General features: G+C 55.8%; 3 protein-coding genes across 3 annotated transcripts; 1 reads left to right on the top strand and 2 right to left on the bottom strand.

The window, feature by feature from the left end:
- Positions 1–217: 217 nt before the first annotated feature.
- Map3k10 (mitogen-activated protein kinase kinase kinase 10) lies at positions 218–17,034 on the top strand. The gene is given in 11 exon segments (XM_042668214.1): positions 218–1,468; positions 6,198–6,378; positions 10,037–10,185; positions 10,419–10,594; positions 12,161–12,407; positions 13,864–13,980; positions 14,545–14,695; positions 14,781–14,893; positions 15,138–15,490; positions 15,492–15,786; positions 16,434–17,034. Coding segments are annotated over 11 exon segments (2,793 nt in total). The 5' UTR covers positions 218–780; the 3' UTR covers positions 16,757–17,034.
- A 223-nt stretch (positions 17,035–17,257) lies between these two features.
- Positions 17,258–19,159, bottom strand: Ttc9b (tetratricopeptide repeat domain 9B). Its single transcript, XM_042668178.1, has 3 exons — positions 18,738–19,159; positions 18,045–18,227; positions 17,258–17,408 (listed from the first exon to the last, which is right to left on the bottom strand). Exons 1-3 carry the CDS (start codon positions 19,153–19,155, stop codon positions 17,293–17,295), a joined length of 717 nt encoding a protein of 238 aa, XP_042524112.1. The 5' UTR covers positions 19,156–19,159; the 3' UTR covers positions 17,258–17,292.
- A 2,765-nt stretch (positions 19,160–21,924) lies between these two features.
- LOC122097358 (cyclin P) lies at positions 21,925–26,912 on the bottom strand. Its single transcript, XM_042667787.1, has 8 exons — positions 26,907–26,912; positions 26,651–26,827; positions 26,544–26,571; positions 25,267–25,439; positions 25,018–25,173; positions 23,690–23,848; positions 23,333–23,484; positions 21,925–22,589 (listed from the first exon to the last, which is right to left on the bottom strand). The coding sequence occupies exons 1-8, from the start codon at positions 26,910–26,912 to the stop codon at positions 22,415–22,417; spliced, it is 1,026 nt and encodes a 341-aa protein (XP_042523721.1). The 3' UTR covers positions 21,925–22,414.

The raw sequence follows: 26,912 nt of genomic DNA, 5'->3' as shown, positions 1-26,912 counted from the left end.
CGAGTAGGTCCGCTCACAGCTGGGGACTGAGAGACTGCCTGGAAGCCTCACGGTTCCCCACCCCCGGAACTACAACTCCCAGGCGGCATCGCGGCGGGCGCTGCAGTTACGTCACTCCGGCACTGCCAGCTGCCCCCGGGAAGAGGCGCGCGCGCCGGCGGGCGGCGGGCGGGCAGGCAGGCGGGCGGGGGGGGAGGGGCAGGGTCTGGGGCCGACCTGGAACCCGGTACGGAAGATGGCAGCTACTCGACCACCCGGCGCGTGAGGAGGCCGAGGGGCGCGCCACCCCTTCCTGGGGCGGCCGCCCCTTCCCCTCGGGTCTCGCCATCCCTGCCCGGCCCCTTACGGTCGTGGCCCGGGATGCGGAATCCGGGGGCCGCCGGTGGAGCTGCGCGGGGTGGGAGGCGCGGGGAGGAGTGGCTGCCCGCTGCCCTCGCCCTCGGCCCCCACCGGCGGGCACGGCGAGATTCCAGACGCTGGGGTGGGCCGGGCCCTCTTAGCGCCCTGACATCTGGGGGTGGGAACAGGTGAACCTGCGGCTCGCCCCCCTCCCCACCCCCCCACCGCCCGGCTGGGACCGCCGAATCCGAGGGGACAGCCCTGCCCTGAAACAGGGCGGGCTTTGCCTGCTCCCCCAGAGGGCCTCCCCCCTCTCGCCATGGCCCCCAGGAGCGCCCGTGGACCCTCAGGGACCGCCTCCCACCCTGGCCGCCCGGGCCCGCCCTCAGCATCCCGCGGGCACCCGGTGTGAAGCGGCCTCCTGCAGCCCCTCCCCCGCCCATGGAGGAGGAGGAGGAGGAGGGGGCGGCCGCCAAGGAGTGGGGTTCGACCCCCGCGGGGCCCGTCTGGACCGCCGTGTTCGACTACGAGGCGGTGGGCGACGAGGAGCTGACGCTGCGGAGGGGCGATCGCGTGCAGGTGCTTTCCCAAGACTGTGCGGTGTCTGGCGATGAAGGCTGGTGGACCGGCCAGCTGCCCAGCGGCCGCGTGGGCGTCTTCCCCAGCAACTATGTGGCCCCCGCCACACCTGCGGCGCCCGCGGGTCTGCAGCTGCCCCAGGAGATCCCCTTCCATGAGCTGCAGTTGGAGGAGATCATTGGCGTCGGGGGCTTTGGCAAAGTCTATCGTGCCCTGTGGCAAGGCGAGGAGGTAGCCGTCAAGGCCGCCCGGCTGGACCCCGAGCGGGACCCGGCAGTGACAGCGGAGCAAGTGCGCCAGGAGGCCCGGCTTTTTGGTGCCCTGCAGCATCCCAATATCATTGCCCTGAGGGGTGCCTGCCTCAGCCCCCCAAATCTCTGCCTGGTGATGGAATATGCCAGGGGAGGTGCACTCAGCAGGGTGCTGGCAGGACGTCGGGTGCCCCCTCACGTACTGGTCAACTGGGCCGTGCAGGTGGCCCGGGGCATGAACTATCTTCACAATGATGCCCCTGTGCCCATCATCCACCGGGACCTCAAGTCCATCAACAGTAAGTGGTGTCCTCCCCCTCCCCCCCAAACTCCCTTCCACAGAACCTCCCAAGGCCAGGCCTAGGTGATGGGAGATAGGACCAGGGACACCAGGTGGCACTGTGCTTGGGATAAAGAGGGGCAGCAGTAGATCTTCAGGGCCAAGTGAGGCCGGCCTTGCCTCTAAGGAGGCTCAGAAAGTTTGGAGACCCTTTTGGCGTTGATGGTCACACCTGTAATCCTAGCTGCTCAGGAGGCTGAGATCTGAGGATCTAAGTTCAAAGCCAGCCTAGACAGAAAACATCTATGAATTCTTATCTCCAGTTAACCAACTGGCTCCAGTGGTAGAGCTCCTGGCTGGAGTGAAAAAGCCAAGTGAGCGTTGAAGTCCCAATACCTCCCCACACACACAGGTGAAAAAAAAAATGTTGAAGACCAGACTGCCTCCCAGGATACAGTCACAATAGCTCAATAAATATGTCTTCATGCACACAGTGACAGGCCCTACATTCCATGCCATAAACAGGACGTGCACATGGCCTGCCCTCATGATACCCACCATCCAGTTATGGTGCCAGACGGACCAAACAAACCTAGCTTACCTGGAGACAGGGTTTCTCATCTCTGGCACCACTGTCATCAATGGATACTGCTGGCTGTGCGCATCAGCATCCTTGGCCTCTACATACTCTGCATTCTCCACTCTGTTCCCAGCTAGGAAAACCAAAAGTGACTCTAGACATGGCCTCGTGTTCCCACAGGGACAAATTCACCAGTTGTTAATGGCTTCCCAAAATCCTCTGGGCAGGCCTCCAAGGCAAACTGGATGTGGCTTATATAGAAGCTTCTAGGCTTCCTGGCTGGTCACAAGTTCCCCCAAAATTGATTGGTTGCTTGAATCCCAGGTGGATGGGAAGGTTCCCCAGGACTCCCATCTGGGCCACAGAGTGACTTGGGGACACTAGTGAATATTATTTATTTTTTTTATTTTTATTTTTATTTTTATTTTTTGGGTCCGGTCGTGGGTCCTGAACTCTGGGCCTGGGCGCTGTCCCTCAGCTCTTTAGCTCAAGGCTAGCGCTCTACCACTTGAGCCACAGCGCCACTTCCGGCTTTTTTCTTTTTGCTTATGTGGTGCTGAGGAATTGAACCCAGGGCCTCAGGCATGCAAGGCAAGCGCTCTACCACGGAGCCACCTTCCCAGCCCGTGAATATTATTGATTAAATTAGTAGCCACACAGGGGTGGCATGGTTTCTGCCCTAACATTTCATTCATTCTTTTCACAGATAGTTCTGGGGTGCCATATGCTACATACGCAGAGGAGTACACTTCCTAGCTCTCCCATACTTGTTCTGCCCCTCTCCCTCCCTTTCATTCCCTTAGTCATGCCTTCATTCCTTCTCTGGGGATCTGCAAGGCCAGGTGGTGTGCTTAAGTAAAGAGGCGTCCACAGTAAATGGCCAGCATGACCCCTGTTTTCATGCAATTCACACTCAGGTCCAGAAACCTCAGGGTCCCTCTTTGCCCTCAGCACTCATCCTGTTCCCTAATTTTTGCCACTTTGACATAATCAAAATTGTCCACTGTTTTTGTTTTTTAAACGTGTGTTGCTAGGCTGCATCAACTATAATCAAGCCCCTAGAACAAGTCAGAGTGGTCCTCACTTCAGCTTCGGCTTGTGTATACTCACAGATAGCTACTTGGTGCCCATATATGCTCAGGCCTGTGCCCAGACTGGAGCACTGAGCAAGGCAGAGGTAGATGGGCCCTGTCCTCATTGAGGCCCACGTTTCAACTCCCCTGAAACAGCTGGTGGACTTCTCCTGAAGGCTGGGACTGGTCCTTCCTCACCCCTGCTGATTCGGACAATGCTCTGAACTCTGGGCCTGGGCGCTGTCCCTCAGCTCTTCAGCTCAAGGCTAGCACTCTACCACTGGAGCCACAGCACCACTTCTGGTTTCCTGCTGGTTTATTGGAAATAAGAGTCTCATGGACTTTCCTCCCTAGGCTGGCTTTGAACCGTGATCCTCAGATCTTAGCCACCTGAGTAGCTAGGATTATAGGCATGAGCCACCAGTGCCCAGCTAGATGGTTTTTTTTTTTTTTTTTTTTTTTTGGAGGGGGTCCGGTCATGGGGCCTGAACTCTGGGCTTGGGCGCTGTCCCTCAGCTCTTCAGCTCAAGGCTAGCGCTCCACCACTTGAGCCACAGCGCTACTTCCGACTTTTTTTCTTTTTGCTTATGTGATGCTGAGGAATCGAACCCAGGGCTTCATGCATGCAAGGCAAGCGCTGTACCACTGAGCCACTTTCCCAGCCCCTAGATGGGGTTCTTAACTAGGGTTTCCCCTTGAGACAGAGGGTTTCCTCCATACCTGAGACAGAAACAGGGTGTCTGTAGCATGGTATATCCATTTCTCCTTCTCCAAGGAGCCCCTCATCTGGTGTCCTTCATCTTTGGGTTCAGTAGTTCCCATGCACAGAGCATTGTCCTAAGCTCTGGGATTACAGGAGTGAGCAAGGCTAGATTGGCCCCCTCCCCTCTCCATATGAGATTTACATGCTAGTAAGGAGGACTAGATGATATCTGCTGACAAATAAGTAGGTAGACGAAGGGATGGATAAGGAGATTGCCAGACTTTCAGAGGGACCAGGAGTTCTTGGAAATAAGGTGGGCTAAGGGTGGGACAGAGAGAATGGTTTGGATCTGCTGATCAGGGAAGGCAATGTTGGAGCAGAGATTCACAAAGAGAAGACTATGGGTCAGGAGAACTCTGGGCAAGGGTCCTGAGGTGGATGAGCTTGACCTCGGCGAGAAGCATAAGACCAGAACCTCTGGAGGGGAGGAGATGAGATGGGAAAGGTGGGCAGGGGCTAGCTCTCAGGACTCTGAGGCCATACAGAGCACCTCAAGTGTTTCCACTGATGGTATGAGCACTAGTAGAGGTTTCGACCAGGGGATGACATGGCCGCAATAAGATTTTCAAAGGGGATTGATGTAGACCCAGCTTGGGAGATGCAGAAATAAAGCATAAGGCCAAGGCAAGCTCCATCTGCCACAACGTTTATACGGCAGGGAGGTGACGGAGACCTAAGAAGGGAGAATGCCTGGGGAGATAGTCACATGCCGAGACTTCACAGGAGGCTTCTAGACGGAGATGGCAGTGTGTGGGCAGTGTGCTGGTCCCTCTGGTCTTCAGTTCCTTGATTTGCCCCATAGGCATGACAGAATAACCTCATGCTTGTCACACTTGGGGAAATTGACAGAGACGTAGAGAAGGTGGAAAAACAAGGAACAGTTTGAGGCCATCACAGGCTAGTAACCAGAGCCATCAGGAACACACTTAGTTTCAGGCAATAAACCTTTATAATCCTAGATAGGATCTGCGGTTGTCATCCTGTTTAACACAGGAGAAATCATGGCTCCAAGAAGGTGAGGTAAATGATACATTGTTATAAAGCTAATAAGTGGCAGAGCCCAAGCCAGCTGCCAAAGCCTGTAATCCTAGCTTCTCAGGAGGCTGAAGTCTAAGGATTATGGCTCAAAGCCAGCACAGGCAGAAAAGTCCATGAGACACTTATCTCCAATGAGCCACCAAAAAAGCTGGAAATAGAGCTGTCATTCAAGTGGTAGAGTGCCAATCTTGAGCAAAAATGCCAAGCAAGAATGCAAGGCCCTGAGTTCAAGCCACAGGACTAGCACACACAAAAGATCAAAGTAGCAGAGCTGAGATTCAAAACAAGGCATTGAACTGCACTCTGAGGGGGAAAATAGTCAAATATTGTAGCAGAAAGACAGAGTCTGATAACAGCAGTAGCTTGTGTCCAGCTATTTTCTAGTCAGCCATATGCTTTTGATCAAATAACTTCTCTGAGTGTCAGTAAGAGCATATTGCTTACAAGTCCATTCTTGTGAAAGACTAGATCAGCTGTAAACATTGAATATGTGTGGATGGATCAGTCAGATTTGGTCACAGTGATGCTGTGTAACAAAACCACCCCCCAAAAAACAAACTATCTTAACATAATTGCTTGCTACTGCCTGTATACTTGGAGCAGCAGTAAAGCAGAGAGGCTTTGACCCAGTATCTCCCATCTTTGGACCAGGGCATGTTGTTATGGCAACAGCAAAAGCTCTAGATGTCAAATAGACACTCAAAGACTCTTAAGATCCCATCCTACCTGGTTTAAAGCTAAAAGATGGAGAAAGAGCTGTAGAATCGGGGCTGGGAAGGTGGCTCAGTGGTAGAGCGCTTGCCTTGCATTCCTGAGGCCCTGGGTTCAATTCCTCAGCACCACATAAGCAAAAAGAAAAAAGCCGGAAGTGGCGCTGTGGCTCAAGTGGTAGAGCGCTCTTCTTGAGCTGAAGAGCTGAGGGACAGCGCCCAGGCCCAGAGTTCAGGCCCCATGACCGGACCCAAAAAAGAAAAATCACTTGGCAGAGTGGGCACACAGGAAGAAGTAGCACTGGGGCCCCCGGGGACTCTAGAAGACCATAGGGCTAAAATGGAGAATCATTCTTCCCTTCTGGTTTGCTGGTCCCTTGTTCTTGGCCATTCATTGAGTTTCCCAGACTCCAGGCAGAGGACAGAGTACTCAGGGAACTTGGATAAAGCATGTGGAGAGATTTGTGGGGTTTGGGGCCAGGAAGATGCTGTGCAGAGTGGGGCTTGGTGCCAGCAAGGCAGGTTGGCCCACGGTCCCCACAGGTCTGGTGACTCTGACTTTCTTCTATTACTCCCGTCCCCAGTCCTGATCCTGGAGGCCATTGAGAACCACAACCTCGCAGACACGGTGCTCAAGATCACGGATTTTGGCCTCGCCCGAGAGTGGCACAAGACCACGAAAATGAGTGCCGCCGGGACCTACGCCTGGATGGCACCCGAGGTCATCCGCCTTTCCCTCTTCTCCAAAAGCAGCGATGTCTGGAGGTACTGAGCTGGGAGGAGGAGGGGGAGGGCTTGAGGGGGCCTCAGGACCAGGGGAGAGAATGGAGGGGGTAGAATGTGTCTCCAGCACCCTGTACTGACAGGCTCACACAGTTACCTGCTCTGTGACAGAGGTGGCCCCAAGAAGGGACTTGAATAGAATGAAAAAAAGAAAGTCCCCAGCTAGGTGCAGGTGGTTTATGCCTGTGATCCCAGCTACTCAGGAGGCTGAGATCTAAGGATCATGGTTCAGAGCCAGTTGAGGCAGAAAAAGCCCATGAGACTCATAACTTGAGCAAAAAAGTTCTGGGACAGAGCCCTGAGTTCAAGCTCCAAGACTAGCGTGCACGCGCATACACACACACACACACACACACACACAAAATCCACTAAGAGAAGAAAGGTTTTGAAGTTTGGAAGCATGTAAGATAGTTGTAAAGATAGATGGGGGTGGGGGGAAGGGCTGGGAAGGTGGTTCAGTGGTAGAGCGCTTGCTGTGCATGCATGAAGCCCTGGGTTCGCTTTCTCAGTATCACATAAGCAGAAAAAGCCGGAAGTGGTGCTGTGGCTCAAGTGGTAGAGTGCTAGCCTTGAGCTGAAGAGCTGAGGGACAGCGCCCAGGCCCAGAGTTCAGGCCCCACAATCAACAACAACAAAAAAAGACAGAGGGTATTGGCATACAGAACGAGGAGTAGATGGCTGGTGAAGGCCATTCTGAGAAAGGGTGGCTTTGGGTCTATTCATAATGTGAGCACCACCAAGGAGCATGGTATGTTCCAGAAGGTGTGGCTGGAGCAGGACAGGAAATGTGGCTGAGAGCTGCAAGGCTCAGCACCCCTGGTTTACTCAGTGCAATGCAGCCATTAGCCCCCCTCGGACACTCCTGTGAGCAGCGCCATCTGACCCAGCATGTTAAAAGCTTCCTTGGCTATGGGGTGACCACCGGATCTTAGGGGACAGTGGTGGTGACAGGAGGCTGACGAGGCCATGGCAGTGAGCATGGGTGATAGCAATAGAAACTTGTCTACCATGGGCCTCTAGGTCGCCCATTTGCTGTTCCACCAGTTCCCAGGGTCACTGATGGCCAGGACAGCAAATGCAGGATTCTCCCGCTTCCTTAGAGCAGGGCGGCTTCTGGACACCTGTGGCCTCACGTCAGGAATTCATAATGGCACCCAACATCCATCACAGCAGGGAGGAACAGAAACCCCAAATATGGGGCTGGGAAGGTGGCTCGGTGGTAGAGTGCTTGCCTAGCATGCATGAAGCCTTGGATTTGATTCCTCATAAACAGAAAAGTCTGGAAGAGGTGGTGTGGCTCAAGTGGTAGAGAGCAAAAGCAGCCCAGGAACAGTGCCCAGGCCCTGAGTTCAAGCCCCAGGACTGGCAAAAAATGAAAAAAAGAAACCCCAAATAAAAAGACCAAAGGGGCTAAAGGTGTGGCCCAAGTGGTAGAGTGCTTGCTTACCCAGTGCAAGGATCTGAGTTCAAACTCACATACTAAATTGTATGTGTGCGCGCGTGTGCACGTGCACCACACACACACACACACACACAAAGTTTGTACTTCATGTAAAGCCCAGGACTAACTGGCTGACAATGGCCCAGCATGACGGATGATCCTATGCTGGGCTCCTCATCTGAGCGTTGGTGGTGTGGGGCAGAGTGACCCTCCTTTGCATGGCCCTGTCCTGTACTTTTCAGGACAGTAAATAGCCATTGCCCCCAGCCACCAAACATCAGCCACATGCCTCTGTCACTGAGGCTGTGAAAAACATCCCCAGAGGTGTGCAGGCACAAGGGAGCAAGCAATGAGGGGGCTTCTGCCACCTCCAGGAGAAAACCTCTGTTACTTTCCTCTACCTTGCCCTCCATTCCCAAGCTTGCCTCATGACCTGAGAGGGCTACTTCAGCCCCAGCTTTTTTTATTGGTCATGGGGTTTGAACTCTGGGCCTGGGCACTGTCTCTGAGCTCTTCAGCTCAAGGCAAATGCCCTACCACTTGAGCCACAGCACCACTTCTGGTTTTCTGGTGGTCAATTGGAGATTAGAGGCTCACAGGGACGTTCCTGCCCAGGGTGGCTTTGAACCGTGACCCTCATATCTCAATCTCCTGAGTAGCTAGGATGGCAGGCGTGAGCCACCAGCACCCAGCCAGCCCCAGCTTTTATGTCTACATTCTAACTGCTAGGAAAGGGGAAAGGGGCACACCTCTTCTCTTTTAGGACATTTCTATACCCTCCTTCATCCCACCCGCCAGAACCATAGTCCTTTGGGCATCCTTGGCCCCAGAGGAGGATGGGAAATCATTTCAAGCAGCTTACACCCAGCTCAAATTCGCCAGTGCTGTCACTGAAGCAGACAGGAGCTGCAGCTCTGCCCATCTGGTTTTGGTGCCTAGAACAACAGTGCCTTGGGCACAGTAGGTGCCAAATGAATGCACGTGTGGCTTGTGGGAGGGAACAAGGATGTAGCACACATTAGGGAGTGGTGATCAGGGCCCAGCGGGTGCCCAGAATCCGGATGAAGGGGGACACACCCATGGCAGTCGCACAGTGAGTTCTCCACACTCTGGGATTGCCAGCTGTTGAGTTGAGCATGGTGGGCGTCAGCCAGAGGTAAACCCAAGTGTGACTCCACCACTTGACGGCTGTGTGGCCTTGAGTGGGCAGCTTGTGCTCTCTGAGCCTGTGCCTGTTCCCCCCAAAACACGGGCATCATACCAATACCTTCTGCCTCACAGGCTGTAGTGAGGATTACCCGGCGTGCCTGGCACAGTGCCTGGCCTGGAATAAATATTTCCTCAGTGGGGGCTGGGAAGGTGGCTCAGTGGCAGAGCCCTTGCCTTGCATGCCTGAGGCCCTGGATTCAATTCCTCAGTACCACATAAGCAAAAAGAAAAAAGCCAGAAGTGGTGCTGTGGCTCAAGTGGTAGACCGCTAGCCTTGAGCTGAAGAGCTGAGGGGCAGCACCCAGGCCCAGAGTTCAGGCCCCACGACCGGACCCCCCCCCCAAAAAAAAAAGAAAAAAGCCGGAAGTGGAGCTGTGGCTCAAGTGGTAGAGCGCTAGCCTTGAGGTGAAGAGCTGAGGGACAGCACCCAGGCCCAGAGTTCAGGCCCATGACTGAACCCCCCCCCAAAAAAAGCTTCCTCAGTGAAAGATAGTGTTAACTTTTTTAGAGGTAAGGGCTGTGGGTCCTGCGGACATACAGAAGAAAGTCCTCTTCTCTTGTCTGGCTGTGGAGTCAAGGAAGGCTTCCTGGAAGAGGAGGCAATGTGAGCTGAGATACACCAAGGAAGGGGTGCTTTCATCAAAGGAACGAACGGCACGTGCAAAGGCCAGGGCTGAGAACAGGGATCTTACTGTTCTGTGTGACTGCAGGATGAAGCCGGGCTGGGCTGGGGACTGAGTGTTTAGAAAAGTTGGGGCTCAGAAGGATGGATCTGCCCAGTAGGCATGGGTGGGGGCGTCCTACTGAAGGTGTTCACCCTGGGGCCAGGGAAGGGCAAGAGCAGATGGCTGGCTGGCCCATCTTGTTCATTGGAGAAGCGGGTCTCAGAGGTCAGATAGGATTCGGGTGGTCACGCTGGGCGCAGGACTGGGGCATTGGGTGAGGATCTGGGGTGGCTGTGCTATCATTCCATCCTCTCCCTCCCTGCAGCTTCGGGGTGCTGCTGTGGGAGTTGCTGACCGGTGAGGTCCCCTACCGAGAAATCGATGCCCTGGCTGTGGCATACGGCGTGGCCATGAACAAGCTGACCCTGCCCATCCCTTCCACGTGCCCCGAGCCCTTTGCCCGCCTCCTGGAGGGTGAGCCAGGACCCGTGGGGAGGGTAGGCTTTGCTTAGGGGGGGCAGGGGATCTTAGGCCTGACCTCTCCCCTTCTCACTATCATGGAGTGGGGGCCCAGAAGGTGCTGGAACCCAGTTGACTCTGGGCAGCTCCCTCCCTGCCTTTCACTGTGCCAAGCTGTCCCCAGATGCCCTGCCTGCCTCATTCAGGATGATTCCCCCCCCCCCCCATCACTTCCCTTCCCACCCCAGAATGCTGGGACCCTGACCCACATGGGCGGCCAGATTTCGGCAGCATCTTGAAGCGGCTGGAAGTGATCGAGCAGTCAGCCCTGTTCCAGATGCCACTCGAGTCCTTCCACTCGCTGCAGGAAGACTGGAAGCTGGAGATTCAGCACATGTTCGATGACCTTCGGACCAAGGAGAAGGTGAATGCGGGATGGGGGGCGGGGGATGGAACGGGAGCCCTGATGTGGGGGCCTTGGGAGGCTCAGAACCCCACCTCATGGGCCCCAGCCTGCAGGTTCAGCAGGATCTTTTTGCACATTCAGAAAAGACAGTAAGAACAAGGCACAGGGTGCCCATGGCTCACGCCTGTCATCCTAGCTACTCAGGAGGCTGAGATCTGAGGGTCGTGGTTCAAAGCCATCCAGAGTAGAAAAGTCCATGAGACTCTTATCTCCAATTAACCACCAGAAAACCGGAAGTGGTGCTGTGGCTCTAGTGGTAGAGCGCTAGCCTTGGGCTGAAGAGCTCAGGGACAGCGCCCAGGCCCAGAGTTCAAGCCCCACGACTGACAAAAAAAAGAACAAGTGCCCTGGCTGGGTACACATACAGATACCTGTGTGTCTGGGATTGCCCTTAAAATACTACAGCAGGGGGCTGGGAAGGTGGCTCAGTGGTAGAGCGCTTGCCTTGCATGCCTGAGGCCCTGGGTTCGATTCCTCAGCACCACATACGAAAAAGAAAAAAGCCAGAAATGGTGCTATGGCTCAAGTGGTAGAGTGCTAGCCTTGAGCTGAAGAGCTGAGGGACAGCGCCCAGGCCCAGAGTTCAGGCCCCACAACAGGACCCAAAACAACAACAACAACAACAACAACAAAATACTACAGCAGGCTGGTACTGGTGGCTCATGCCTGTAATCCTAGTTACTCAGGAGGCTGAGGATCAAGGTTCAAAGTCAGCTGGGGCAGGAAAGTCTGTGAGACTCTTATCTCCATTGAATCATCAAAAAGCTAATGAAGCTGTGGCTAAGGGGGTAGAGCACCAGCCTTGAGCAAGAAAGCCAAGGAACTGCTCCAAAGCCCTGTGTTCAAGCCTCAGGACAAAGCTAAATCATTAAATAAATATCAGCAATAAAATGCAAGGAGGGCAAAGATAAGGGCAGGAAGGGGACAGGAGATTTGTAAAGTGTAGATAGTTGTGATTTAACAATGGATGTGTATACTGTGGATAAGTGCACTATGTGCACTATTTGGTCTTTGTAGATGTTGGAAGTTTTCTAAATTTCAGAATTAAGCCAGGCACTGGTGGCTCATGCTTGTAAGGCTAACTACTAAGGAGACTGGGATCTGAGGATCACAGTTCAAAGCCAGCCTGGGCAGGAAAGTCTGTGATACTCTTACCTTCAATTAATCACAGAAAAAGCTAGAAGTGGTGCTGTGGCTCAAAGTGGTGGAGTATTAGCCTTGAGCAAAAGAGCTCAGGGACAGCACCCAGTCCCTGAGTTCAAGCCCCAATGAACAAACAAGTAACCACATAATACATTGCAGAGTTATAAGATAAAAAAAGAAAAGGGACCCTTCCTCCTTGGGCTACCTCAGCTCTCCTACTAGATCTAAAGCTAGTGATGCTTGAGCTGGAGCTGCGAACCCTGTGTGTCCTACAGTAGATGCCCAAGTGCAGGGTGCCAACCATACCCAGCAGCTCCAAGATCACCCTGTCTCGGGGTGCAGAGAGGCTAAGCCCACCCGCCCTGCCCCATCCCACTCCAGGAGCTCCGCAGCCGGGAGGAGGAGCTGCTGCGGGCTGCACAGGAGCAGCGCTTCCAGGAGGAACAGCTGCGGAGGCGCGAGCAGGAGCTGGCCGAGCGCGAGATGGACATCGTGGAGCGGGAGCTGCACCTGCTCATGTGCCAGCTGAGCCAGGAGAAGCCCAGGGTCCGCAAGCGGAGGGGCAACTTCAAGCGCAGCCGGCTGCTCAAGCTGCGGGAAGGCGGCAGCCACATCAGCCTGCCCTCCGGTACCACCGTGTGTGTGTGTGTGTGTGTGTGTGTGTGTGTGTGTGTGTGTGTGTGTGTGTGTGTGTGTGTGTGTGTGTGTGTGTGTGTGTGTGTGTGTGTGTGTGTGTGTGTGTGTGTGTGTGTGTTTAGATACTGGGGTTTGAACTCAGGGCCTTAAGATCTTGCTTAGCTTTGTTACTCAAGGTTGGTGTTCTACCAGTTGAGCCATACCTCTATTTCCTGCCAATCATTTCTTAGACATACATCATCCATTATCCTGTATTTTTCCACAGCTGTTGGTCACTGTTAGCATGTCTCCCTGTCCCTTGAATTTCCTAGAGATTGCTGTGAGGGTACCTCAGGTGAAATTGCTGATACTCAGCCATTTCTTACTTAGAAAACAGATGTTTAGGTAGGGCATGGTAGGATATACCTGTAATCCCAGCTACTGGGGTGATGGAGGTAGGAGGATTGCAGTCCAAGGCCCGCCAGGGCAAAAGCACAAGATCCTATCTGAAAAGAAAGCTAGAACAAAAGTGCTGGTGTGTGTGTGGGGGAGGGGGGGGGCTGGAAGGTGGGGGGTGGGCGGGCATAGTTGGAGTGGTGGAGAGCTTGTTTTAGCAAGTAGGAAACTTTTTTTTTTTTTTGTCGGCCGTGGGGCTTGAACTCTGGGCCTGGGCGCTGTCCCTCAGCTCTTCAGCTCAAGGCGAGCGCTCTACCACTTGAGCTACAGCACCACTTCCGGTTTTCTGGTGGTTTATTGGAGATAGGAGTCTCATGGTCTCTCCTGCTCGGGCTGGCTTTGAACCGCGATCCTCAGATCTCAGCCTCCTGAGTAGCTAGGATTACAGGCGTGAGCCACCAGCGCCCGGCAGCAAGTAGGAAACTTTTGAGTTCAATACTGCCAAAGTAAAACCGTTTTTTTAGGAAAAAATTTAATCTGGAGCTGCGTCTGTGGTATAGTGGTAGAACACTTGTCTCGCATGCAGGAGGCCCTGGGTTTGCTCCTCAGCTCTGCACAAAAGGAATTTGTAAAGGTCTATTTGTAGATCTCACCAATTTATATCTGAGGGAGAGGGGGAACAGGTTCATATGCCCAGGTTCTCCAAACACGCTTGAAGGTCTCCAGTGACCAGATTGTTTAGAGTTTAGATGTAGTTATAATTACACAAGGCAGGATGGAAGGCCCATCCATGGCCTGTGTTGCGCCACTCCCATTTCAGAGCCAGGCTCATGGCTACCACGTTGGACACCCAGGCCTAGCTCCTCAGTGACGCCTGGCTAGATTGTAGACCTATGCCTTACATCTGCTAAATCATGGATTGCACTTCTAAGAGAGTTGCAGCTGGTGCCCATGCCATGAACTTGGGACTGCACTGGCTCCAGTGATCCGGGTAGCGATCCAGGCCGCCATTCCCCTGTACCAGTTGCTCGCCACACAGGGACTGGCTTGGCAAAGTCTCTTCCTCCTTGCAGGGTTTGAGCATAAGATCACAGTGCAGGCCTCACCAACCCTGGACAAACGGAAAGGCTCAGATGGGAACAGCCCCCCTGCCAGCCCCAGCATCATCCCCCGCCTGCGCGCCATTCGCTGTGAGTACCTGTGGAGTCCTCAGCAGTCAGTCAATCAACAAGGACCAAGACAGGCCCGCCCCTTCCTTCCCTCATTCTTGGGGAGCACATATAAATCTGTAGGCTGGAAATTTTTCTTTTTTCTTTTCTGTTCTTTTTTTTCTTTTTGTCAGTTGTGGGGCCTGAACTCTGGGCCTGGGCGCTGTCCCTCGGCTCTTCAGCTCAAGGCTAGCGCTCTACCACTTGAGCCACAGCGCCACTTCCAGTTTTCCGAGTGGTTTATTGGAGATAAGAGTCTCACGGACTTTGCTTGCCTGGGCTGGCTTTGAACTGAATCCTCAGTTCTCAGCCTCCTGAGTAGCTGGGGTTACAGGCATGAGCCACCGGTGCCCAGCTTAGGCTGGATAATTTCTAGTCATGATCAGACAGAAGGGGAGAAAGAAGACAGTGGGGATACTACCCCTGCCTGGCCCCTGGACTCCTGCTGTGTACCGTCAGAGGGTCCCTCCTGCAGGGACACCAAGAGCTCAGCCAGGACAGATGGAGTCCCCAAGACCCAGTAATCACGCGTCTTCTCTCCCCTAGTGACTCCTGTGGACTGTGGTGGCGGCGGCAGTGGAACCTGGGGTCGCAGTGGGCCCCCCAAGAAGGAAGAACTGGTCGGGGGCAAGAAGAAGGGCCGGACATGGGGGCCCAGTTCCACCCTGCAGAAGGAGCGGGCTGGAGGAGAGGAGAGGTGCCGGTGGGGCCCCCCACCCTACCCCGTGCCCTCCCAGGCCCTGCCACGGCGGACACCCCTCATGTCTCTGTACCCTCTTTAGGCTCAAGGCCCTGGGGGAAGGAAGCAAACAGTGGTCATCAAGTGCCCCCAACCTAGGCAAATCCCCCAAGCACACCCCTATCGCCCCTGGCTTCGCCAGCCTCAACGAGATGGGTAAGAGGTTGGGGTGCTGGGGAGGGGCCAGGACAGAACCCAGGGCGGGTGGGCATACTTGGGTGGGGGAGGTCCTGGTCCCCAGGGGGTGGGGGTCGCAAAGGAGCACCCTACCCCGAGACTTTGGAGGGGGGAGAAAGTTGGGAAGATGGGAGGACGGTGGTTAGTGAGGTTTGGAGGTCACTCTGGGTATGCTTGGGTGCCTGGGCTGGGGGCAGCCAGTGATGGCCTTCTCGGGTTGCAGAGGAGTTCGCAGAGGCCGAAGGAGGCAACAGCGTGCCACCCTCCCCCTACACCCCCACGGCGTCCTCGCTGGCGGTGCCGCCCCCCGAGCCCGCCCCGTCCCCGTCCCCCGGGGCGCCCACGGCCCGGGCCCACGGCGCGCGGCGACGCTGCGACCTGGCGCTGCTGGGCTGCGCCGCGCTGCTGGGCGCCGTGGGCCTGGGCGCAGACCTGGCCGAGGCGCGCGCGGCCGCCGATGGCGAGGAGCAGCGGCGCTGGCTGGACGGCCTCTTCCCCCGCGCGGCCGGCCGCTTCCCCAGGGGCCTCAGCCCCCCCGGGCGCCCCCCGGGCCACCGCCACGACGAGGACGCCACCCCCCGGCCCCGGCCTGGCGCCCTCCGCCACCCTGGTGTCGCTGTCCTCCGTGTCCGACTGCAACTCCACGCGCTCCCTGCTGCGCTCGGACAGCGACGAGGCAGCGCCTGCCGCGCCCTCCCCACCGCCCTCCCCGCCCGCGCCCGCCTGCAACCCCCTGCTGGACCTGGAGCTCGAGAGCTTCAAGAAGGACCCACGCCAGTCGCTCACGCCCACCCACGTCACCGTCACACGCCCGGTGAGCCGCGGGCACCGGCGGACGCCGTCGGATGGAGCGCTGGGCCACTGCGCGGCCGGTGAGTCGGGGGCCCAGCCACACGTGGTAGGGCTGAAGCTTGCTTGCCGCGACTGCTTCTGGGGCCAGGCCGGGTGTAGAGCGCTGTCACCCAATCCTCCCCGCGGGGAGGCGCTGCTCTGCCCATTCAGAGAAGGCAGTGTCTGGGATCTCCGCCACGTTGTCTAACCCCAGCCCAGCCCCGTGTAGGAGGGAGGATAAGATGCTCACTCAAGAGCTGCACCGAGGACCCTGCTCCAGGTTGTGCTTGGTGTCTCCCCTCTGTAATCTCAGTTACCCGAGAGGCACAGTTTAAAGGCCCTCTGCCCAGCCTAAGACACTGGAAAATAACTAAGGCAAAAAGGCGTCAAGTGGTAGAGAGCCTGCCTTGCCAACAGCAGGCTTTGAGTTCAAATCCCAGTTCTGAGAAATGGAGGGAGGGAGGGAGGGGCGAATGGGTGAATCCTGTCCTCCAAAGGTGTGTAGAGCTGTTGGGAGTAGTGGGGACTTAGGTCAGGGTTCAGGTGTGGCCCCTGGGATGGGAGTCCACTGCGGGACAGTGGGATCAGCAAGATCCACAGAAGCCAGGAATTCCTCTTGTCCTTCCCACATGCTGGCATGGACGCCCCTCCCCCACCCCACTCACCTCGCGCCTTCCTCTCTCCCCAGGCCCTCGAGACCCCCTGGACTTCCCCCGCCTGCCCGACCCCCAGACCCTGTTCCCCACCCGACGCCGGCCCCCCGAGTTCCCTGGCCGTCCTACCACTCTGACTTTTGCCCCGAGACCCCGGCCAGCTGCCAGCCGCCCCCGCCTGGACCCCTGGAAACTGGTCTCTTTTGGCCGGACACTTGGTATCTCGCCTCCTAGCAGGCCAGACACTCCAGAGAGCCCTGGGCCCCCCAACATGCAGCCCACGCTGCTGGACATGGACATGGAGGGGCAGAGCCAGGACAGCACCGTGCCCCTGTGCGGGGCCTATGGCTCCCACTGAGGCCTGCCCGCCACCGCCCGCCCGGGCAGCCATGAATGTAGCGCCCCAGGCCCCGCGGCAGCCTGTCGCACCCTGGCGGGGAGAGGCCTGGGCAGGATACTCACTATTTATTGGGGAAGGGAGGAGGGGGGAGACACTTAATTTATTCCTTCGTACCCCGGGGGGGTGGAGCCCTGAGCCCACCCTGCCGTAGGGGGCGGGTCGGCAGGGATTCTCAGGGACGGCATCATGGGGGATTTGGCACAAAACACAGCATTAAAGATAACCCCTGCCCCCGACCTCTCTCTGCTCTGTGTCTTTCTCCCACCCAGGTCCCGATGCAGCCTTGACTCCAGGGGGCACTCTACACCCCACACTCCCTTTCCCAGTGTCTCTCCGAGCCGCAGGTTAGGGCTGAGAACCAGACCTGGGTCCCCACAAGAACACCACACAAAGTCATGGTCATCCGTGACAGGGCTTTACCGGCACCCCGCGCGCCGAGGCCGGGGGCAGCTACAGGGCGATGTGGGGAGTGGGGTGGAGACGGCCACGCAGCCTCAGCCCACCACATCCCGGGCCGAGGCCCCGGCGCCGTGGCCGCTGTCTTCCCGCTGGAGGCCACAGCGGTTCATCTTCAGCTGGGTCAGCTGGATGTAGCGGAGCACGTTGGTGTCTGCAGGGCAGGTGGGCAGGGCATTACCTGGCTCTCCCCGGGAGGGGAGGGGAGAAGGGGAGGGGAGGGGAGGGCGAGGTGGGGGAGTGACAGCCACCCTCACCTCCCACTCCTGCCCAGCCCTTTCCCAGAATCCCAGAGGGGGAAATAGTTCCCGCCTCCCTGGCTCTGCACGTGCTGTTCCCTTGCCAGCCACGCCCTTCACAGAGGCGGGCGCCCGGCTCGCTGGCGCTCCTCCCCGTGGCATCTGTTCTCACCACGCCACTTCCCAGGAAAACTCTTCTTGCCTCCACGCCCACGCCCCTGCAGCATGCACCTGCTGTGGCTCCCCCCCTCCCCCCCGAAGGCCCACACTCCAGCTCTGCCACTCCCTACACAGCCCAATTTCTCGGCCTCACCTGCCCTGGGTCAGTGAGTAGGCGCAAGTGTGAGCGGGTAGCAGCGTGTGAGGCGTGGGGGGGAGGGGGAGGAACAGGGCTGGAGATCGCTCGTGCCTAGGGTTGTGGCCGGCTGGGGAAGGGGAGGTGTCAGGATGGCACAATGTCTGTCTAGGCCCTGCCCTGAACCTCCTGCCTGCCTTCCCTCTCCCGGCCCCCCCCAACCTAGCCCTCACCCCTGCCCAGCTCTGGCCCTCACCTGTGGGCTCCCGGCTTCGGGCCTCCTGCAGGTAGCGCAGGGCGCGTGCGTAGTCGCCCAGGTGGTAGAAGGCGATGCCGGCGCGGTAGGTGGCCTTGAAGTTGCCCTGCTGCTTCTCCAGCACCTTCAGACAGTACTCACGCACACGCTCGTAGTTCACCAGCTCTGACTGCAGCAGGCAGGCTGAGGGGGCCAGGGGAGGAGGCTTGGTGGTGGTGAGCCCCGATCTCAGTGCCTGCAGCACCCCTGGAATCCACGTGACCTGGAAGTACCCGGCCTCTGCCCCCCAGCCAAGGACAGTGTGGGCCTCCAGGGGGCGCCAACCTGTTACCCCATCCGAGGAGAGTCAAGCTGTGCCCAGCCAGGAGGCGCAGGAGACCCCGGGGAGGGGTGGGCGAGGCTGAGGGCGAGGGCATGTCCGGGGTGCGCCCTTGCCGCCTTCCGTGTGCCCGAGGCAGGGAGGGGAAGGATGACTCAGGGAAGTGGAGTTCTCAAGATTCAGCCCCAACCCCAGTTCCTGCATCCCTGTCTGCCCCCCATCCCTTTCCTTGATCAAGTTCTGAGGTCTGTCGCTTTAAGATTCCAGGTTCTCCACCCACCCAACACCTGACCCTGGTCGCCCCCTGACGCCCCACCCTGTCCACGCATGCCCCCCCCCATGCCCCCTGCCACCCCACCGACGGCCGGCCGTACCCGTGAGGGAGTCATAACACTCCACCTCGGTGCTCTCCACCAGGCGCCGCTGCTCCTCGCTGAGGCGGGCGGGCCCTGGGCCTGCGGCCGGCCCAGGGGCCGGGGCGGGCAGGCCAGGGCGAGCCCCCTGCGCCGCCTTCAGCTGCAGCAGTGCCCGGTGATACTTGCCGATGGCTTCCCGGAACTTCTTCTCCCGGTAGCAGCGCTGGCCCTCTGCCTTGAACGCCACGGCGGCCCGTAGGCTGCTGTCAAGCGCCGCAGCCAGGCCCCCCGACGGTTCTGGGGCCGGACCTGGCCGAGCTGAGCCATGGCGGGGACCTGGGCCGGGGCCCGGCGGGGAGAGGGCGGGAGGCGGGCGCGGTGGAGGCTCCGGGGCAGCGCTGAGCATCAGCACCGGGGACAGCGCGCCGCGCTGCATTGTGGGAAACTCCTGCGGCCGCCGCTGCAGCTACCGCATCGCCCCCCGCGGGGCCGGTCCCCACCCTTTCTCCGCCCCCGCACCTCCCGGCTGCCGACTCTGGCTGCCCCCTATGGGTCTAGAGAAAAGACTCCCCCACCTCGCTCACCTTCCAGTCTGCCCCTGTCGTGGTCCTCTAGCCGCCTCTCCCTCGTTCCCACTCCCCTGACCATCCCCACCCTCCTGTCTGCTCTCCACTCCCCTACGTCCCAAGGTTTTTGGAAGAAAAGGATGAGCCCAGGGAAAGGAGCAGGAAGGCTGGGTTTAGCCCGCTAGCTATTTGGTACTTTGGATGAGACAGGATATGAGCTCAAGCCCCACACATTTATATTACCCAAATAAAATGTTACTTTCTCGCTTGGATATGACTTGGACCGGTCACTGAAATTACCCTAGAACTCGGTATCCAGCAACATGAAACAGTATCTACTTTGGGTATGTTTCCTTTTTATGTAGGCAACAAATTATCACTGATCTCTGTGCCCAGCTCTGTTCTGGAAGTATCCAAAGGAAGCCCCTGGCAGAAGGGGTAAGGGAAAGCATCCTGGAGGAGGGGGGTGACTCTGCAATCAGGAGAGATCTTATTGCCCTCATGAAGCTTATGACACAGTGGGAGAATCAGAGTTAGCAGCACAATAATTAAAAAAAAAAAAAAAGATATCCAAATGAGGAAATGTCATCAACCCAGAACAAAACTTAAGGGGACCCCACTGCAACAAACAAGCAGTGCAAGGGGTGCATGATTGAAATCCCAGCCACTCCAAATGCATAGGTAGGAGGATCTTGGGCTGAGGTGTGCCCTGGGGTAGGGGAGGAAGACTCTCCCTGAAAAATAACTAACCCAAAAAAGAGTGGGGAGGAGCATAGCTCAAGTGGTAGACCTCCTGCCTAGAAACACAAGGCCCTCGGTTCAAACCCCAGTACTGCCAAAAAGAAGTATGACTCACTAGGCACCAGTGGCTCACGCCTGTAATCCTAGCTACTCAGGAGACTGAGATCTGAGGATTGCAGTTCAAAGCCAGCCCTGGCAGGAATGTCTGTGAGAGTCTTATCTCCAATTAACCACCAGAAAACCAGAAGTGATGCTGTGGCTCAAGTGGTGGAGTGCTTGCCTTGAGCTGAAGAGTTCATGGACAGCTCCCAGATCCAGAGTTCAAGCCCCACGACCACCACCACCACTAAAAACAACAACAACAACAACAATAACAAAGAATGAAAGAAAGAAAAAGTATGACTCTCTCCCTCATCCGTAGGGTCCAACTTCAAACCCCTTATTCCTGAGTTTGAATTCCCAAACGCTGCATTCACCTTCATAACCTCAGTAGTGCTGAAGATTAGTTTCTTTTTTTCTTTTCTTTTTGGTCATGGGGCTTGAACTCTGGGCCTGGGCACTGTCCCTCAGCTCTTCAGCTCAAGGCAAGCCCTCTACCACTTGAGCCACAGCGCCACTTCTGGTTTTCTGGTGGTTAATTGGAGATAAGAGTCTCATGGAGGGGCTGGGAAGGTGGCTCAGTGGTAGAGCGCTTGCCTTGCATGCATGAGGCCCTGGGGTCGATTCCTCAGCACCATATAAGAAGAAAAAGCTGGAAGTGGCGCTGTGGCTCAAGTGCTAGAGCACTAGCCTTGATCTGAAGAGCTGAGGGACAGTGCCCAGGTCCAGAGTTCAGGCCCCATGACAGACAAAAACAACAACAAAAAAAGTCTCATGGACTTTCCTGCCTGGGCTGGCTTTGAACCAGGATTCTCATCTTCTACAGTAGCTAGGATTACAGGTGTGAGCCACCAGTGCCCAGCTGGAGTTTGTTTTCTTAATGAACACTATAGGCTGGGTGTGGTTGTAATTCTAGCACTCTAGAGGCTGAAGCAGAAGGATATCAAGTTCAAAACCAGGCTAGATACATAGCAAAACCTCAAAAAAAGAAGAAAAAAAACAACAACAACAAGCAAGAAAAAAAAAAAGAAAAAGCAAACAAGAAATCTACTGAGGAAAAAATAAGTGAAAATCCATAAAAAAAAAAAAAGTAGGTTAGTACTATGGCTTGAACTCAGGGCTTTGTACTCTCTCAACTTGTTTGCTAGACTGGTACTCTACCATTTGAACCACACCTCCAGCCTTACTTTTTCTGGTTATTTTGGCGATGTTGAGTAGCTGGGATTATAAACATGAACCAGTGGCAATCAGCAATCATTGTTCTTTTAACCTAGTGAATGATAAGATTCTGGAGCACCGTGTGAACAAGGACAACTGTACCTCACTCACAGTCCTATTGGATGATTTTTTACACCTACTAGGTGTCAGTGTTGTCTTAAAATTTTATAAGCATATTAAATCACACCTTTGAGGGAAAGACAATAAAAAGTTTGATCATACATTGTATTTTTTTGGGGGGAGGGTCTGGTTGTGGGGTCTGAACTCTGGGCCTGGGCTCTGTCCCTCAGCTCTTTAGCTCAAGGCTAGCACTCTACCACTTGAGCCACAGCGCCACTTCTGGCTTTTTTCTGCTTATGTGGTGCTGAGGAATTGAACCCAGGGCCTCATGCATGGGAGGCAAGCACTCTACCACTGAGCCAACTTCCATATGTATGTATGGAAATGTCACAGCAAAACCCTCCCCTTCACAACAAATTTATCCAAATAACAAAAAGGATAATAAAATAAAAACTACACCCTCTCCACCACCATGAGGTTGCTGGTATACTTATTGTCATTGTGGCACTTCAGGAGTTAAGTACATCAAACTTCATTTATTGAACTCCCTATCAAAGATTTACAAACTGATGATCTTGTGCAATCATTAAAAATATTGAATTAGTTGAAGTATTAATACAGTGTTTACGAAATTGCAGACCTTCAGATTTGCCTGAGTAAAATCAGAAAAGCTGGCAAGGTTAAGCTAGCATTCCTCATAACTCAGCGGGGACCCCTGACTTCCCCACAATTCCCATCCTTTGAAATTTCTCATGCATCTTGACGAGCCATGCTGGGGAAGTCCGCCAGCGCCCCCTCTTGGAAGAGTTTTAAATTTCCCTCATCACCTTAATAAATGGCCTTGGTAAGAATATCCAATCAGAGAGATGAGAGGCTTAGGAAAGGACCAATCAAAACCGAGAGCGGGACTACGACGTCACCAATGAGAACAGAGAGCGCTCAGAATAAAATAAACCTCTTCCAGACGGGAGGGAGGCGCACGCATTGGGTTTCTGGTTGGTTGGTCGCGTTTCACGGTGTTCTGGGAGCCGCAGGCTGGAGACCCCGGAGGAGTCGGGCGGCGGTGAGGCTGGTGCCCTGGTGCTGGGGCCTCGCGTACTTGAGGAACACAGCAGCACGGCCTGGCGCAGGACCTCGGAGCGCGGCTCGAACCATGCAGGGCTCAAGGGGGTCCAGCTCTGCCGGGCTGCAATGGGAAGTGGAGAAACTAAGGACTAGTAGGAGGGGAGCCAAACCGCGAGGGGAGAGAAAAGAGGCACCAGCTGAGGGACAAGTTGATTCGTTTGCAATCTGGCGATGTGGCTAACGGGATGGAGTCACTGGCTCAACCAGCTAAAGCGACACCCCAGCCGAGCACATTTATGGAGCTGGGGGACACAAGGCCTGGCAGATCCTTCTCAAATTTGGAACACAGCATCTTCCAAGCCTGGGAGATCCAATCTTCCACCCTGAGCTGAACTTGAGTCCCCAGGTTTGTACAAACACCCTCATTCCTTTTTTTTTCTTTTTTTTTCTTTTGTTTTTTTGGTCGTGGGGCCTGAACTCTGGGCCTGGGCGCTGTCCCTCAGCTCTTCAGCTCAAGGCTAGCACTCTACCACTTGAGCCACAGCGCCACTTCCGGCTTTTTCTGCTTATATGGTGCTGAGGAATCGAACCCAGGGCCTCATGCATGCAAGGCAAACACTCTACCACTGAGCCACCTTCCCAGCCCCAAATACCCTCATTCTTACCCTTCCTCTGAGAAAACGAATGGGATCTTCCTAATGAGATCCCATTCTCTCCCACACTCAGAAATATCAGTCTAGTCACACACTCACACACGCACACACACACACCTACACACACACACCTACACACACACACCTCTGACTAGAAGGGGACAGAAGGGGACGCTCTTGGAGCAGCACAGGCCCTCCATCAAGACCATACCTGTAAAGCGCAGGTACAGGTCTGGAGCCTGCCCCTTCCAGCACGCGGTAGGCCAAGTTCAGAGCCGTAGCAGCCCGACGCCCAGGTTCCCACCCCGCGGCCTCAGCTTCCAGCAAGGACAGCTCCAGGAAGTAGGTAGCAAGACGTTTCACCTACCGAGGAGGAATATCAGACCACGCCCTCATGCCCACCACGCAGACCCTGCCCACTGCAAGGACACGCCCTATTATGCAAGGACCACGCCCACAAAGCACGGCTGGAGCATGCCCAGTGCGGGCCTGGCCTACAACATGCTGGCCACGCCTATCCCGGACGGGGCACGCCCATCGCGCGGGCCACGCCCCTATCTAAGAGCACCTGGGCGTTGCTCCTGGCGAGCGCAGCAAGCAGGTGAAGGCACAGCAAGGGACCCGGATGATGCAGCCGAAAATCCAAGCGGCTCAGGATGCGGCGCTCGGCGCGCAGCAGCTCCACCCGAGAGAAGGAGTCAGCACTCAGGAGACAGAGGAAAGCAGGCTGCAGGGTGAGAGTGTGAGGAAAAACTGTGGAGGTCGCCTTGGACTCCCTGTCCTGGAGTGTCTGGGATGGAACTTCAGTTTCCTGGTCTGTAAAATGGGGCACCTGACGTTGTGTGTGTGTGTGTGTGTGTGAATAAGATCAAGGTTATTCAAATCTATGCATTTGGTCAAAACACATGCCAGAGTCAGGATGTGGCTCATGCTTGTAATCCTTAGCTACTTGAGAAGAAGAGATGGTGAGGGTTTGTATCCAAGGCTAGCTTGGGCAGAAAAAAAAAAAGAGACCATCTCAATCAACAGAGAGACCCAGTGGTCTGTGCCTGTTAGCTAGTTCCCCAGCAGCCCAACACGGGTGAATTATTTTATACTCGGTATAATATTATATAGCAAGAGCCCATCAGAAAGATCACCAACAGAAAATCAGCACTATGATTTGTCCCAGCACAAAAATAAACAAATAAAAACAAAGATAAAAAGCGTGATATGCTCACACACAGACAAACACATCCATTTTTACTGGGTATTAATTTGCCTTACAGTGAGCTTGCAAGCAACATGGCCAGCCATTCTTATGGAGAACATAAAAATAATCACGGAATGCCTAGCATCCTAGCTACTCAGGAGACTGACACTTGAGGATTGTGGTTCAAAGCCAGCTTGGGCAGGAAAGTCCATGAGACTCTTCTCTCCAGTGAACCACCAGAAACCAGAAGTGGTGCTGTGGTTCAAAGTGGTAGAGTGCCAGCCTTGAGCTGAAGAGCTCAGGGACAGAGTCCAGGCCCTGAGTTCAAGCCCCACATACTGGATTAAAAAGGAAGTGATCCCCCAGGCACCTGACTTTTAAATCTGGAAGATGTGCATAGCGGGGTTCATTCCCCAGCACTAAAGTCGCTGAGTGGTATGGGACAGTCACTGAACCTCTCTGCCTTCATTTCTCCACCCAAGAGGCTGACCTTACACTACTCGAGATGGGCTCCACTCCCAAGTGCACATGCCATTCTCTCTGCGAGAGTCAGTCTCCCCCTCTCTTGGAGGGACACATTAGCAGTCCCTTCCCCACCAGGCATATTCAACCAGCGACTGCAGCCCAGAGCCCCGCCCTTCCCAGCCCCGCCCCCTCCAGGCCCCGCCCGTGGCCCCGCCCCCGCCGTCCCGCCCCGGAAATACCTCAGGGAGCACGCACTCTTCTATTTTGCACGCCAGGAACAGACAGGCCACGCCCAGCAGCTGCAAGCGGCGCAGGCGCACTCGGCCCGTGTGCAGGTAGGAATCGAGCAGGTGCACGGCCAGGTAAAGCGTGTCCCCCGCCAGGCTCAGGTATTCCTGGCAAGAGGCAGGGGGTGACCACCAAGGGTCCCAGGCGGCGGACACGGGTTCGGCCCTGCCCCCCTTCCCCCGGGACCGGACGGTACGTACGTGCACCTGGACCAGCCAGTCCACCACCAGCGCGCGCATCTCCGGGGTGACGGTGCGGGGCAAGGCCCTCCGGGGCAGCGCGCCGCACACCTGCGGCGGGGCGAGCGCGGCCTTACTCTCCACACCTGTCCTTCGGACTTGCCTGAGCTCCAGACCTTGGACGCCGCGGACGCCTGGGGTGAGTTAGACTCCACAGGGGTGTCACACTCCAAACTAACCTCCAGTAGAGCTCCTCCTCTGCGTCCCCGGCTAGTACCCTGGACTTCGTTCTAGATTATTCCCCTTTTCTCGTGTGGAACCTCCATGGCCTTGCACCCGGTCATTTTCCTCAGGTTCACAGACTCCACAGTCAACCATCTACTCCTTGAGAACATCTAGAAGCATCGATCTATCCAAACTGAAAATCTGACCAAGGAACCCCCAGCTTAGAACGTCCAACGACTCTCTGTACCCCTCCTTAGGGTGGGAGAAAACCAGTTTATTCTTGATCCTATGTCACTTCCTTCCTCTCTTCCACATTTTAACCACCCTTTGGCTATGCCAAACTCACTCCTACCTCAGGACCTTTGTACTTACCATTCCTTCTTCCTGAAACGGTCCCTGCCCCCAGCTCCTTGCATTGCCTTCTTGGTCATTCCAAAAGTCCGTTTCCCCCTTCTCCACGCACTACACCCTATCACCATCTCACTTTGCATTCCTTAGTGAAGACAGTCTGCCAGGCTGGTGGCTCATGCCCATAATCCTAACTACACAAGAGGCTGAGATCTGCCGGGCGCCGGTGGCTCACGCCTGTAATCCTAGCTACTGAGGAGGCTGAGATCTGAGGATCACAGTTCAAAGCCAGCCCGGGCAAGGAAAGTCCATGAGACTCTTATCTCCAACAAACCACTAGAAAACCAGAAGTGGTGCTATGGCTTAAGTGGTAGAGCACTCGCCTTGAGCTGAAGAGCTGAGGGTTAGCACTCAAGCCCAGAGTTCAAGCCCCATGACTGACCAAAAAAAAAAAAAAGCAGCAGCAGCAGCAGCTGAAATCTGAGGATCTCAGTTCAAAACCATCCCAGGTATGAAAGCCTGTGAGGCTCTTATCTCTAAGTAACAACCCCCCCCCCCACCACCAAAAAAAAGCCAGGAAATGGAGTTGTGGCTCAAGGGCTGGAGCACTAGTCTTAAGCGAAAAAGCTAAAGAAGAGCATGAGGCCCTGAGTTCAAACCCCAGTAGCAGGGCGTGGGTGCACGCTCACACGCACACGTTAATAATAAATGCAAGGCACAAATACAAAGGACTGTGAAATCCCCAAGGGCAGGCTGCACACAGGCAAGAGGGGAGACTGGCCCATGCTGGCCTCACCCACCCAGCCCCCCGTAAGCTGTTCTAGGTGCTCACCATGACCTCAGCAAAGATGTCCCCAGCATACTCGCGTTCTCCCTCCAGCCCCAGTGTGCTCAGAGCCTCCTCCAGCCCTCTACCCAGATCCTGAGGCTTCTCTGGGAGTCCTGGGGAGACTCTCTTATCCGCGGCCATGCCACTGGGAACTGAGGTGCTTGGCTCTGGGTTGGGACCCTGAAATGGACAGAGGCTGAGGGGCAGTGCCTGGAGAGGCCCAGAGATGGAGGCTGGCACTGGGGTCCAGGCCTCTCACCTGCAT

The sequence above is a fragment of the Dipodomys spectabilis genome, unplaced genomic scaffold (assembly GCF_019054845.1).
Source record: "Dipodomys spectabilis isolate Male_0828 unplaced genomic scaffold, ASM1905484v1 ptg000422l, whole genome shotgun sequence".
Lineage (NCBI taxonomy): Eukaryota > Metazoa > Chordata > Mammalia > Rodentia > Heteromyidae > Dipodomys > Dipodomys spectabilis.
Note: the sequence above shows the minus strand (reverse complement) of the source record. Positions and strands in the feature narration are given on the sequence as shown.